General features: G+C 48.7%; 1 protein-coding gene across 3 annotated transcripts in view; it reads right to left on the reverse strand.

Annotated features, from left to right (window-relative positions):
• MYO1D (myosin ID) overlaps nucleotides 1-15,104 on the reverse strand; it is a 154,744-nt gene that overhangs the window by 77,668 nt on the left and 61,972 nt on the right. For all 3 annotated transcript variants that reach the window (XM_083877442.1, XM_083877443.1, XM_083877444.1), the window contains exons 15-16: nucleotides 13,281-13,447; nucleotides 9,272-9,479 (exon numbers count right to left, since the gene is read on the reverse strand). In XM_083877442.1, the coding sequence (XP_083733568.1) occupies nucleotides 9,272-9,479; nucleotides 13,281-13,447 (375 nt within the window). The remainder of the gene's footprint in view (nucleotides 1-9,271; nucleotides 9,480-13,280; nucleotides 13,448-15,104) is intronic.

The raw sequence follows: 15,104 nt of genomic DNA on the forward strand, positions 1-15,104 counted from the left end.
GCTGCTTGGGCAGCTTCTAAAACAGGGACTTGCACAAACAGCACTCAGCCAAAGCAGGAGACACATCCCAGCTTAAGGGATGCACTGATTTTTTTTTTTTCTAAAGAATGTTTAATTTGCGTGTTTTTTGATTAAAATTTAATAAATTAAAATTCAGATGAATGGCAGGGGAGATCTGAACACACCTTTAGACACTATTTAAAAACCTCATTGAGCTTCCAACAGAGTTTCTAAGATTAAAGAAAGCTCACCCAGATCACATCCATCACCTCAGCAAAACATAAATCCTTCACACCAATCCTATGCATTACAACCTTATCTGCAGGCTGTTCCATGCTCTGAATGTGCCATTAAAAAAATGAGAAAAAAAAAAAAAAAAAAAGAAGAAGAAATAAATGAAAACAGTTAAATAGGCCTTGCAGAGTAGAGGGAAAGGCAGCAGAGCAGCCAGGGTGGGCCCAGGATTCAGTGACTGCCTTGCCTGTCCATCTCCCATGGAAAAAGGGATAATCTAGATTTGACCTAGATGCTGCAATCCCTGCGAGTGCAGAAGAAAACCCACACAGCTCCCAATCCAAACACATGAGTGAACAAACAAATGCCCAAGATTCAGCAAACAACCCCAGCCTGGCTAAATTAAACCCCAGAGTTTTATTTTGGAGCAGTTCTGCAAGGAAACAAACCTTGGAAAACTCCTCCATTCCGGCTGTACCACAAACACCTCCTCCCACCACCCTCCTTCGGCCCAGCCCAGACTGCTCTGTGATCAATATTCCATGTGCCCCAGCCCATGGTTTGCCCTCCAGGCAGCCCCACTGGTGAGATTCAAACAAACCCCACAGCTCAGGCAGGCAGAAGCTCCCTGCTCAGCTCTGAAGGCTCCCACATGGGCAAGGCTGTTAAATATTCATGTGCGAGTGCAGGGGAGCCGCACGTGGTGGCCATGGGCCTCGAGAAATGCTCCCATCTTCAGTGATCCCAGTCCTGATGCTCCAAAAGGGTCACCTCATCCAGAGCAGGGCTGTGATGGAGCGGCTCAGACCTCACTCACAGCCCCAGTTTGTGATCTGCCTTTTCCCACTTTGAGGAAATGAGGATCCCATAAATGTTTGAGGCAAAGGGTTTAAATCAAAGGCTCCCTGTTCTCCCAGGTCACCTCAGAGAGCAGCAAGGGGCAACAGCTGCTGCATTTGCTGAGAGCTGTTTTCTCTTTTCACAGAAATCAGCTGAACAATGTTCATTCTATTGCTTTGCTTAATAGCAACAATATTCCACAGGCTGGAAAGAGAGAAAGTTCCCACTCCGAGATTAATTAGCTGGCACTAACAAGGTGTGTTCAATAATGAACATAACAATCACCAAAGGAGCCACATTTCAGCAGGTCCCAGGTGTGGGATGCAGCCACATCTCAGCTCCAGGTTCCTCCTGCAGCTCCTTCTGCAGTTCAGCCACAGCTGCAGCAAACGTCCCCCCGTGCTCTGGGACAGGGATGAGATTCCCGGCCCAGGGAAAGCTCCTGATCATCCCCCCACATGGAGCTGCTGGTCCATGGGTGCCCTTTGTGGTGTCCCATTGGCCTGACAGGGCACCTCGTTAATTCTGGCTGCACCCTGCAGGATTTCCTGCCTCTGGCAACATCAGGAATCACAGAATCTCCTGGAGGAGTCCACAAGGATCGTCCAACCCTGCACAGACACCCCAACAATCCCATCCTGTGCATCTCTGAGTGTTGTCCAAAAGCTCCTGGAGCTCTGGCAGCCTTGGGTCTGTGACAACCTCCCTTCCAGGGAAGGAAAATGTGGTGGATTTTATGCCTCAATGCTGTCACTGGAAGCAGACAGGGATGCTCCTGGCCCAGGGAAGGGGAGAAGCACAGGAGGAGACGTGGGATCAGTCAGTGTTTGTGCAGGGGACAGAGCCAGCTCTTCCTCCTTCCCTCCACCTGGTCCTGGCAGCTCCCAGCTCCTCAGCAAGGAGCCACAGCATCTCCTATCACAGCTCCTCCCTGCCAGGGGAAGGAGAAGACAACTTTACACCAACAGATTATGGGAATTGCCAAAGCTCCAGCATCAGGGAAGCAGGGAAGTTTCCAATCACCAGAACAAAACTGCTGCCACTAAAATGAGGCAGGAACATTCTCTCATCCCCCAAAAATTCAAGGGAGAGTTTTTCATGTTGAAGGTATTGAACTACAGCCCATCTTCCCACCTTCAGTGTTTAGTGCTGGCAAAGGCTGCAGGGACAACCAGAAACACAGAACAACCTCCAAACTTGGAGAAATTAAATTACCTGGAACACTTCTCATGGGAAGAGAGGACTGAGAAGGGATATTACAGATGTCCACAGAGACATGGAATCACAGAATGGTTTGGGTTAGAAGGGACATGAAAGGCCACTCAGCTCCACCCTCTGTCACAGATAGGCACATCTTCCACTATCCCAGGTTGCTCCAAGCCCTGTCCAACCTGGCCTTGGACACTTCCAGGGATCCAGGGGCAGCCACAGCTGCTCTGGGCACCCTGTGCCAGGGTGTGTCTCCATCTTCATGTCCAATATAATTCTTCTCTCTTTCAGCTCAAAGCCATTCCCTTTTGTCCTGTCACTCCCTGCTCTTGCAAAAAGGCCCTTTCCAGCTTCACAATGGGATTGAAGCTGGAAGTCCCTCCCCACCTCCCCTCTCTTGCACAGCTTCCAGTCCTGAGTGAAATCCTGCTGTGTTGGGGCAGGACTGAGCAGGTGCCATGTGAGGCTAGTGCCTGCAGGGACCCAAACTTAGCCAGCTCCCTCCCTGCAGTGTCCAGCTGAGCTGGCCAGGGGTGGCTGCAAAACCTAAAACCTGGTGGGACACATCTGCAAGCTCAGGGAAAACAGAAATCCGGGGGGTGATGTTGAATGGAAAAACCCATCCCCAGCTCATGTAATCCCGAATCCAGATATCCAGTGGGACTGAGAAAGTGCCCAGAAGAGACGGTGCAGCCTGGCCCTGCTGCTCTCAAGGCACTGCCTGGTTGTTCCTCTTGGAGACACAACCATGGTGTCCATGGACCTTCCATCTGACAGCAGCTGTAGCAGCCTAAAACCTGCATATACTGTGGGAAAAACCCTCACCCACTGAGGGGAAAATTCTACATCTATTGAGGGAAAAACCCTCATTCATTGAGGGAAAAATTCTACATCTATTTAGGGAAAAACCACACATGTATTGAGGGGAAAACCCTCTATCTATTGAGGGAAAAAATCAAACCAAACATCTATTGAGGGAGAAAAAGAAAACCCTATATCTCTTGAGGGAAAATACCTACATCTATTGAGAGAGAAAACTAAACCCTGTATCTCCTAAGTGAAAACACCCTTGAGTGAAGCAGTTGAGGATTCAGCTCCACCTCTGGAGCTGTGGCAGCCCAGCTCTGGGGAGAGCTTTTCCAGAACAAAGCAAACACAGGGAAACCAACCATGCAAAGACCTGGGAAATGTTACACAAACACCACTAAGACATGCTCTGCTGCTGTGGACAGCAGTTTCAATGATGGGGAAAAAGAAATTAAACCCCCAGAATCCCAGAACAGCTGGGGTTGGAAGGGTCTTCTGGAGATCATGCAGTCGAACCCCCCTGGAACACTTCAGCAAACACAGATCAAGCACTATACATTTATTTTTCCCTCAAAGCCCCATAATGAGCACAAGCAACAAACTCCCTTCCAGCGACTGTGATTTATCCCTAAGTGTCCTGTTGGGAATGAAGATCCACACAGAAGTGATCTTGTTACAGGTCCCCCTCCTGTGACCCTGGTATTTTTGCTATCCCCTGGAACCCAGATCTTTCCCAAGTTCAGGTCACTGACTCCTAATTGTGCTTTTTGCCCTTTTTTAAACCCCCCTGGCAGCTCTGTCACAGCTCAAAACAGGTTTAAAGACACCTTGAGGAGCAGCAGATCAGAATCTTTGAAAAAGTGGGAAGCTCAGGCACAACCAAAGCTCATTCCCTCCTTCCATGATAATGATGTGGAAGCATCAGCAGCCATGGCTGAATCTGCTCTTCTCTCTTTGCCTGTGGTACATGTGGATGAGTATGGGAAAAATCCTCTCCAACTGTGAAAGGCAGAGATAGAACCTGGAATGATTTACAAGATCAGAGCCACCAAAGGTTGGTTTAGCCAACACATCAGAGCACAAATGTTCTCTCTGATGCTGGCAACAGGCTCAGGGAAGAGTCTGGGGTTTTCTTTGTGTTTTGTTTTCCTCCACCTGTATTGGAAATAATAAGCCAAGCTTTAAGGTGACTCCAACAGCCATGAAGCTCCAAGGTGGGACACCAGACCCTGGAACAAGCTGCTTCCCTGCTCTCCATACTCTGTATTTTACACAGTGGTGGACACCCACAGCACCCTCTCTCTTTCTCTCCTGCTCAGCAATAATGGACATTTACACTTGTTTAGGTTACAGAGTGTTTCCACAGCATTTCCTGCAGCAGAAGGACATCAAGAAGGTATCCAGGTGTCTCCAGGCACCTGCTACTGAAAGGGCAGGATATAGCTCTCCTGCTCTTCCCCCACAGGCAAGTCCCCAGTTCTTGCCAGTAGGACCATTCCTCTGAAGGCAGCTGAGTCGTTGTGGGGCTAAACTGGCAGAAAATTCCCTCTTTTCTTTCAGTTTTTTGGTAAGAGGTAAAGCATTTTTAAAGTGCTTTGGCATTTTCTGAAGTGGGCAGGGTGGATTTTTTTGCCTCAATGCTTTCACTGGAAGCAGACAGGGATGCTCCTGGCCCAGGGAAGGGGAGCAGCACAGGAGGAGCTGTGGGATCTGTCAGTATTAGTGCAGGGGACAGAGCCAGCTCTTCCTCCTTCCCTCCACCTGGTCCTGGCAGCTCCCAGCTCCTCAGCAAGGAGCCACAGCATCTCCTATCACAGCTCCTCCCTGCCAGAGCCTCTCCAGATTAAAGTCTGGGTGCAGGACACAAATCCATATATCATTACAGACCTGTTCCTGCTGCTAGTCAGCACACACAAACATTGCCTCGGGATGGAAAAAGCCTGGAGCCCAGAGGCAAATCCACTGCATCCCCTTTATCTGGGTCACTAGCCCAAGCCCCCACTGGATTGCTTCTGTCCCTCCATAACCTGACAGGAAACACCTCCTGTGTCCATGGAGGAGCTTTCCTGTGTCCCAAGCTCCCAGGGCTGGTGGGGCTGGAGCAGGAAGGTGAAACACAGAATGATGACACATCAGCCACGGCTCTGTGCTGCTCTCCCTGCGGGTTGGGGAACGTTGCCATGGTGATGGCAGCTCCTGAGCCTCTGCAGAGACCATCCAGGCTCCACAGACACACTGGGATGCCCGAGGACACCTTGGGATGCCCGAGGATACCTTGGGCTGCCCAGGGCACATCCCAGGGCTGGCACTGCCCCTCCCAGCTCCACTCCCCCCGGGCTCCCCCTGCTGCCTCCCGGGCTGTGTCCCAGGAGGGGCCAGGCTGCACTCAAGGACATTCCTGCTGCCTCCATGCCAGGCAGGAAGATTTCAGGAGCGATTTCCATACGCAGCTGTGCCGGCCTGATAAAATGACACGGAAATAGTGCAGTAAATTATAGTGACAGGAGCCATCATCTGCACAGCCCGCACGTGCCGCCTGCCCAGGCTTTCTTCCCCGAACAAAGCTCTGCTCTGCACAGCTAATGAGCCTGTGGGAGCCTTTCCAAGGGCAGCAAAAGCAGCAGAGCTTCATGGCAGCGTGTTTTTTTTTATTTTTATTTGCATGATTAACATTAGAGCTGCTCCATTTGCATTCAGGGTAACAATCACAGAGCTGGCAGGAGCACAGGTACAGCAAATAAACCCTAAAGCACCACGGGAAGCAACCTCAGCTGGGGCTTCAGGAGTGACCCTTTGGTGTGATGTCCCTGCTGCCATATGGGGTTTGTGACACTGGACACAGCTCTCACTTGCTGAATTCTCCTGGAGCCAGCAAGTTGCCACGGTTAAATCACATCACATCTGCTCACTGACTGCGTTGGGGCAGAAGGAAAATTACAGCCTGGAATCTCACTGACATTTTACCACGGAAAAAAAGGAGTGTGAAAGATAAATCTAAAGGTGAAGACACCCAGAGATGTGGAACAAAAGAAAGTAAAATTATCTATTTAAACTAGAAGTCAGTTTTAATTCAATTTAACCAAACTCGTAAGCACCATTACACAAAGGCAGCAGCACTGTTTGAGGGTTAAGGGTCACTGGATGATGAAGCTCTCCAGATAATTACTGAATCCCTTCTGGAAAGCCTCGTGATTTGCAGGAGAGCAATAAACCACAGAATACACATCATTAGAAAAAGAACTGCTAAATGTGGTTTCTTTCACTTACACTCAATCCAGTGCAGAGGAGAACACCCCTGGGCCCCAGGCTGGGATCAGCTGCTCTAAGGCTGCCCCTCATATCTGCCTCAGCTTGTGTCACATAAATGCCCGTTGTCACAACACCACATTTCATCTCCTGTTGTCTTTTCCTAAATTCAAATTTGAGGAACTCCAATGCAACAGAAGGCTCAGTTACTTAAAAGAAAATCAAATCCTTCTAGATGCGCTCACAGTTTGCCTCCCTCAGCCTTTGATGCTCACAGGCAAAACTACAGAAGGAAAAAGGAGCACGAATTACATTTCCCTGTGAGTTGTTAATGAACAATTGAAAGCAAGTTGAGAACAGAAATGACAGGCAAAATTGCCTTGATGCTTTCAGAGCTCAGAGAAGGCCTCATCAGATCCCTCCTCTGGTTTGATGTTTGATTGCTGACTGCACCTTTCCCAGCACTGCCTGACTCCAGCGGCCCCATCTGCCGGCAGTGGAGCACGGGAGGGATCCCAGCCAGGGCTGGCACCAGGGTTAACGGGAAACAAGAGAAACACTGAAAATGGAGACAAAGTTAAGCTTTTTCCAGGTAGATTAACACTGTACAAGGTCTCTAATCCATACCTATAGATACCAGCTCAACACCTGCTTTTTAGCTGATGGGCTGTTTAATAAGCATTTAATGATTCATTGAGTGTTTCTTGGTTTAGCTGCAAGTTCCAGGACTCTGAAAAGCTTCTCTGCATGGTTGAAGAACTTCCAGTGAAAGCAGAGAGGGTTCAGCTACAGGAAAGGAGCTCCAGGAGGACATCCAGATTTCTACAGAGTCCTCAGTGCCTTCAGCACTGGAGAAGGAGTTTGTCTTTTCCCCACAAATCCTTTATGAGGTAAATTAGAACTCCTTGAAGATTTCTCACAGAAGAATAAAAATATGCCTCCATGTCCTGCTTCAGTCCTCAGGCAGACTCATATTGGTTCCTCCCCACCCCAGGGAGACCAGAACACAGGACAGGGAGGATTGTGAAGCCACAGGACAATGTGTACCAGCATTTTAATTTCTATCACTTTTGCTGACTGTGGCATCAAGGAAACCCCCAGAAGCACCACAGTTATTTTATACCTGATGCCACACAAACTCACTGCAGCAAAGCCCTTCGTGGAGCAAAGGAGTTGATCCATTACACCTAAGCAGGTATTTACCTCTGAAGGGCAAAGAAATCCTTTGCCCTGCTGTCTGTGATGCTGAGCCCACTCCAGATCCCAGCCCAGACAATGTTATTCTGGAGCTGGCAGCAAACTCACAAAACTGCTGAGTTGCTGTTAAAATTGTGTCTCTCACTGGATTTATCTGAAGGAGGAGTTTGGAGCTCACTGGGCCATGATCTGCTCCTGCAGCAACACAGCCCAGGGCTCTGAAATTATTCTCCAGTAGCTGCACCTTGCAAAAAGGTCACCCCTCAATTGTTCCCTGGTTTAATATGAAAGCTGGAGTCACCTGGGAGCAAGCAGTCCTCCCTGCAGCTTTATTCCACAAGGAGCTCATTAGCTCACCCCACTCCTTGGGAAGAAAGAGACTCTGGGTTAGAGCTGTGACCTCCCTGAAAGCACCAAAGTGGCTCCAGGCAGGAGATTCCTCCTCATAACCCTGGTGAGCACGGGGGAAGCACAGCTAAGGATCCAGGAACACCTCCCAGGGGGTGTGAGGACCCCACAGATTAGCATAAGAGAATAAGCCAGATGAGCTTCTGGAAAAGTGCTCCCCTTTCCAGGGAAGGAAGGTAGGAGAAGATGTTGAGTAGTCCAAGGAAGCTCAGCAGCAGGACATGCTCAGAACTGGGAACAAAAATCAACCACAAAGCTCAGAGAAAGGCAGGGCCTGCATCCTCCACAGCTTGAGCCTGGCCTTTCCAGAAAAATTCACTGCACACAAAACCTGCAGAATTCCCCACCAACGACAAACCATTCAGCACAACAAATACCAAGAGACCAACCCTAGACTCGACTCTTTCTGCTCCCACACTGGTCAAACTGGTTGGGTTTCCAAGAAGGGAAACACCCTATGCACTGCAGACACCACAAGTGTGAGTATTCCACAGAACTCAGAGCTTCCAGTGGAGAACTTTCCTTCAGGCTCTTCCCCATTCAGTCCACCAGGTGTGGAGAGTTTGTGCAAACCTGTGTTCCCTGGAGAGCTTTTGCTCTGTCAAGTTTTTGTACTCATCTGTCAGCAGTTTCTATTTGTGAGGGACAGGAATGGCTTCAGAGGTTCTGTTCTTTCCCAGGTTCCAAGAATTTCACAGAAGATAAGCATTTTAAGAAATTTGTTTCTAAAGTCTTGAACTAATTCACTTTGCCTAAAAGGGCCAAGTCAGCCCCACCATTTCTGCTCTTTCCCAGACACATCTCGCTGGGACAGACAGTTTTCAGCAAGTGCTGACATGTAGAATCATGGGATGGTTTGAGTTAAAAGGAACCTGAAAGCTCCCCCAGTCCCATCCCCTACCATGGACAAGGACACCTTCCACTTGACCTCATTCAGCCTGGCCTGGGACACTTCCAGGGATAGGGCAGCCACAGCTTCTCTGGGTATCCTGTGCCAGGGCATGGTTGGGCTAGGATTTAAAGTCCCTCCTGATCCAAACCAGACTGGAATTCTGTGATTCCACACTTCAGCCATGAAAGTCCCCACGCTCCCAGGCATCCTCATTCCACTGAGAAAAGAATAAGTTTTGAAACAGTGGTGAACAACTTTTTAGGTGCCAAAGCTCCCACCACACCAAGGCCACAGAGAGTATCATGGAAAGAGCCCTGAAAATACCCAGCAGTGAACAAAGTGCAGAAGTCTGGAATCTGTGCAGCAAGAGAGCCAGAAAGGAGACCAAGGGTGGTTTAAGGATCTTGAGCTGAATTTCTGAGGCAGATGAAGCTTTACCTTCTGCAGGAAAAGGACGATCCTGACGAGCATCTTGGCGTGCAGCTCCTCCAGGGTGAACAGGGTCCGTGGCGTGCGGATGAAGAGTTTGGTCTTGCCATAGGCCACGTCGTGCTGGAAGCCGTGGACCTCAATGAGCTTCTTCACAGCGTCCTTGTCTGAGGGCAGGTCGTGGTTGGGCCAAGTGAATTCAGATATCATCTTGTACCTGGAATTAAAAGGTACCATTTACAAATGTGAACTTGACACCAAGGTGCCCGAGAAGGCCAAATTTCAACCCGTTTTAGAATAAATTATCAATTAAATTGTAATAAAACTGAGATGGAAGAGTCTGAAGATGTCCTCTGTAGGAATCATGATCCTCAAAATACAAGGAAAATGACTAAAGGAGATGCATGATTTTGTGAGATGCTGTAAAATAACATTGAGAGGAGCTCAATTCAACAGCACTGGACTGATGCAAGGGGACAAACTCAGCAATGGCCTCCTGCCATTGTCTGTTGTCTGTTGTCATTTGTCTGTTCCATTTTTCACACCTCCAGTATCCAATTTTGATTTTTATTTGTTTGCTTGGGTTTTGTTTGTTTGGTTGGTTTGGTTTGGGCTTTTTTTTTGTAAGGAAGGAAAGCTTTGTTTTGTTCACATTCTGCATGAGAAGCCACCCGCAATCAATTGCTTTGTCAGAAAACCTCGATTTAAAAATTCTGCAAATAATTTTTTCCCTATGAATCACTTTGGGAGTAATTTCTACCAAACTCTGTCTTTTCCCTGCCCAGCAGAGCTTTGGCTGCCCCAGTCTGTGCAAACACTGCCTGTAACTGTGGGCCAGCCATTCCTCCCATCCTCTCCACCCAAACTCTATTTTCCACTACAGAGAAATGCAGACGGCAACTAAGACATCTACAAATCAAGCCCAATGTACTGGGATCAGCCCGAGCTCTGTAAGATTTACCAACCCAGGAAATGCTGATTAGGGGAACAGGCGTTTGCAAAAAGCAACAATGAATTTTCTGCAGAAGATTTATGGACACAATAAGAACTGTAATAGACGTTTCCCCTGGAATGGAACCTGCAGCAGTGTTCTAAATAAAACAAGCACTCAGCGAGCTCAGCCACTTCGTACTTCAAAGCCCCCAGCCAAGGCAGGCATCAATCTCAAAGCTTCAGACACTCTCAGCTCCCAGTTACACTTAAACAGCCTCACAATCACCCTTTTCCTGGGAGCAGCAGCACCGCAGGAGGCTCAGAACAGCCTCAAAGAGCCTGAATGGAAACACATCCCAGTGAGTTCATTCATCAAATTAGCCTTTGGAATCTGCTGTGCAAGAGGGGGAAAATGGAGGTGCACACTGCGCCTAAGCAGGGAACACCATCCCCGGGGGTTACAGGGAACTCACTGACAAATAAAGAGGATTAAAAACTTCCCTTCAGACTCCCAGGAGAAGATTTAGCACGTGCTGGCAAAAGCATTCCTGCTCTCACACACATGGACACACGAGACATCAATCCAGCACACTGGATTCTCTTCCCTGCTCTCATCAGGAAAATGTTCCTGCAATAATTCACTCACTGGGAAAAAGCTCTCACCTTGAGACAGTTATGTTAGGAAAAAAAAAAAAAAAAGAGCAAAGCAGTGGAAGTGCAACCCCCAAAGCTGAGAACGAAGCTGGGAAAGAGGCTGGAACAAGGCTATGGATCAGGCTGGGATCCAGGCTATGGAAAGGCTGGGTCCCAAGCTATGGATCCAGGTTATGGATCAGGTTTGGATCCATGCTATAGATCACGCTGGGATCCAGGCTGTGGATCATGCTGGGATCCAGACTATGGATCAGGCCTGCCCCATCAAGTAGCTCAGGAGAGAAGGGATGTCATAGTACCAAAAACCTGCCCCAGATATTAAGCCCCCCTGCTCTATTCCACAGGCATTAAAGACACCCCAGTGCTGATGCCCCCCTCCCTCCCAGGCACAGCAGGTGGAATGTCCCAGCTGTCTGGCTGCTCCTGTTGTTCCCACATGTGTCATACAATGCCACCAACTCCTTCCCCGCAGCACAAGGGCATGGCCTGGATACCACAGCCACTCACGATCCTGGCCTGGTGCTAATTATAGCCAGGCAGAGTCTGGAATAAATCTGCTCCCTGACACCACAGCCTTGCCCCTCTCCTGCCTGCGGATCCCCACATCTTCCAAGGTCACTCAGACACGGAACACCCCCTTCCACACAGCTTTGTGTCTCCTTCCCTGCTGTACCTCCCTATGGAAACACCCAACAGGGATGAGGCTGCTCCTGGAGTTAACATTTCCCAGTCCAGCTCTCCTAAGGACCAAGATTTCAGCAAGCCAATAACTGGTGAAGCTTTAATGAACAATACTGGGTGTGCAGCTGCAGCTGGGCCCCACGGGTCCTTCGCAGCCTGCTGTTCACAGCTCTCACTGTTGATTCCATGCTATATTTGACATGGTCTGGGATAGGCATATGGATACCTCCGTGTGGAAAGGGTTGGATTACACTCACAAACCCCTTCCTGAAACCCAATCAGCTTTTTTTTTTTTTTTATGGTAATTTATACATTAAACCAAGAGAATGCACCCCATCTGTGTAAGTGCCACGTGTGTCACCTAACTGGACGCTGCCGTGACTGCATGAAGGGACAACTTCTCCCGGTCCAACAGAAAATATTTCACATTAGAAAGGGCAGCCTGGCTTGCACAGAGCTCAAAGGAAGGTTTTCTTTATCCAAGGAAAGCTTGAGAAGGACATTTATAATGGTCTTAACTGTGCTTCACTTCATTCCCTACTAAGAGAGAGGAGATATCAACTACCATATAGGATTTAGGGCTAAATATCAACAAACTCTTCTCCTACAGAAAGAGAAGTTACTTTTCTGGTTTTATTTTTTTCCTTTTTTAATTTAGAAAAGCCATTGCAGACCAGGCTTGGAGCAACACCACACACAAACAGTGTCTGATCCCTCACTCTGGATGTCAAATCCCACTCCAGGGCTGGGCAGGACTCCTGCTCCAGCAGCCCAAAAGCTGAAGCAGTTGCCATGAGCTGATTTGGTTTCCTGGCTGCAAACACTGTGGGGCTGCAGCTCACGGGAGCTCATCAAACATTCATTAAAAACAAAGCAGGTGTTTATATTAATAGTGATTACACAAATTTTAAGAGTAAATTGTAATGAATTCCACATGTGAGGTGAAAGTACACTCTATCCACTGGTTCAGGAAACTGATCCCCAGCGCTGCAGACTGGATTTAAGAAGTCAGAGCCTTTCATTCCACCTTGGGTATTATGATATATCCAGGCAAATCTCCACTGTGAACAGCAAAAGATCTTTCACCAGCACTTTGTTTCTTACTCATCCCACCTGCTTGGATAGTTTAATTTTTTTCTACTCTCACAGCCCTTTTCTCACCTGGTTCAATAACAGAACAAAAACTCCATTCACTGTTCTATCAGAGCAGATTGAACTCGTAGGGCCCACGTTAATTTAGTGAAGCCTTAAGAAAATTTTCAATCTAAAATATGTAATTTGTCACAAATCTGGTAGGAATTAAGAGGGCAAGAAGAATCAAAAACACATTTAATGGGGTCATGATACCATCCCCCTTTTCAGACTTCCATTTTTAAAGTCCAGGGATTTTTCCCACATAATGCCACCATGTGCCATCGCATGCTCCCCCAGACACACCACGGTCTTGCTGCAACAATTAGACAATTCAGAGAGAAAACACCAGTTAATTAGCTGAGGTTTTAGGGTGATACCCAGGGGAAGCTCCTCATTACATATTACTGCTGCAGAGTAACACAGCCAGCGAGTTTCAGCAGACAAGGAGTTGAGCCTGAGCAGCACAAGCACCTCAGCACAGCTGAACCAGAGCAGCCACCTTGGCACAGGTGAACCAGAGCATCCACGCTCCTGTGGGATCTGTTCCAGCTTATCCAGGAGCTGATTTAAAGCAGCCCCAGCCCGAAGGGCCGGGCAGGGCGTGGCAGGCTCTCACCTGTGCAGGAACTTCTCGTAGGTCTGGCGGTAGGCGAAGCCAGCACGGCGCACGCGCACGTTCTCCAGCAGCCCCAGGTACTCGACCTGGTGCCGGCACCGCTCCTCGTCAAACACCTGCGGGGACTTCTTGTCGTTGGGCTTGATGCAGCGCACGTAGTAGGGCTCCTGGGGACAGAGCACAGCACTGTCACCCCGGCAGGACACTGCAGACACAACCCCTCTGCACTGCCGGGAGCCCAGCCCACCAGGCCTGCCTGCTCGGCAGGAATCACAAGGTGAAAACAGAAGGGACAATGACAGTGTTAAAGGAAAGCCTGGATGTGGCACTCAGTGTGTGGTCTGGGTGACAAGGTGGTGTCAGGTCATAGGTTGGACTCCATGATCTCAGAGGTCTTTCCCACCCTGGCTGATTCTGTGATTCAATGTTCCCCTCCTTCACACCCTGCCATCACCTCTTACAGGAGCCACATGTTCCCCACTGGAGCTCCACTGGCCTTTGCTGTGCACCCACCCAGCACCACATGCCCCTCCTCCCCTACTGTGAGGATAACAACATCAGTCCTCAGGAAAGATTACAAACATGAGGAATTCATGGAATTCACTGCTCTGTTGGGTATGGCTTTGCCTGCAGCACCTCCAAAAGCCTCCTGGTCACTCCATCACTTTTATCTATGCTGAGCCAAGTCAAACACCCCCAATTCCAACATGGCTGAATGATGGAAATGATGGAGCCTCAAACTCAGCTGCCTCCAGCCCACCCCTTCCTCAGAACAAACACAGGCCACCAGGACATGGGTTCCTCTTTCTGCACCATCTGGGACTTGCAGGGGGTAGAGAAGGTGGAATGAGGATGGGTGGCTTTACTCCACCCTGCAGAGGTCCTGCCCTGTGCTGGGGCTGACCCTGAATCTCCAGGAGAGTCCCACAGGGTCACACTCCTTTCCCTGCCAGCCCTTCTGCACACTCAGATAAGCCCCACACAGGTCTGTTGGACAATTTTGACATTTCCTTTCATTTTTATGAGATTAAAGATAGTTTTTGTTTAGACCAATATGATCTATAACCAGCATCAGCCTGTGAGGGGTGGCTACAAAGCCTTTAAACTACTCTACTTTCACCCTACCGGCTTTTGGAGTTCATTCATTTCTTCCCACCACAGCTTTTCAAGTTGTATTCTTCTAACATTAATAGATAAAACTTTTTAAGTAGCCCTTGCAAAAGGAGTGGCACAACCTGCAGGCTGGCAGAGCCCACCCAGCCTCAGACAGAAGTCCAAGAGGACCCCAGTGAGCTCAGAAGGTCCCAGTATGGCCAGAGACCTTCAGAGGACATCACAGATACACACAAACTGCAGCATTCCAAAGGCAGTTCTAACATGGGGATAAAGGGAGAAAAACAGCCTGGGTGACATCTTAACGTGACAAAATGTGACCTTCGATAACAACAACTGATAACCAGCAATGACCTTTCAGCAATCTGGACCAGATGAAGTAAATGGCTGTGGAACCACTCTAACACTGCCCTGAGGAACCTGAGGGATCCCAAAAGGGAAAGCCCAGGAATTCTCCAGAGCAGCCTGTTCTGTTCCAGCACTCCTGGATGGCCTCAAGAACCCACAGTGGTAACAAAGGGGAGGAATGGTCTGGAGGGAAAAAAAGGGATTAATTTAGTGAGGACAAATGCAAAGTTCCACATTCAGCAGAAATAGTTGGCTAATAAAGAATGAAAAACTGATTCGACCCTGGTGTTAAAGAGATCCAGGAGCTCCAACTGATGTGAGGCAAATCTATGTTTCCATGTTTTCTAGGAAGGGGCACAGGAA

The sequence above is a fragment of the Zosterops lateralis genome, assembly GCF_965231275.1.
Source record: "Zosterops lateralis genome assembly, chromosome: 24".
Taxonomy (NCBI): Eukaryota; Metazoa; Chordata; class Aves; order Passeriformes; family Zosteropidae; genus Zosterops; species Zosterops lateralis.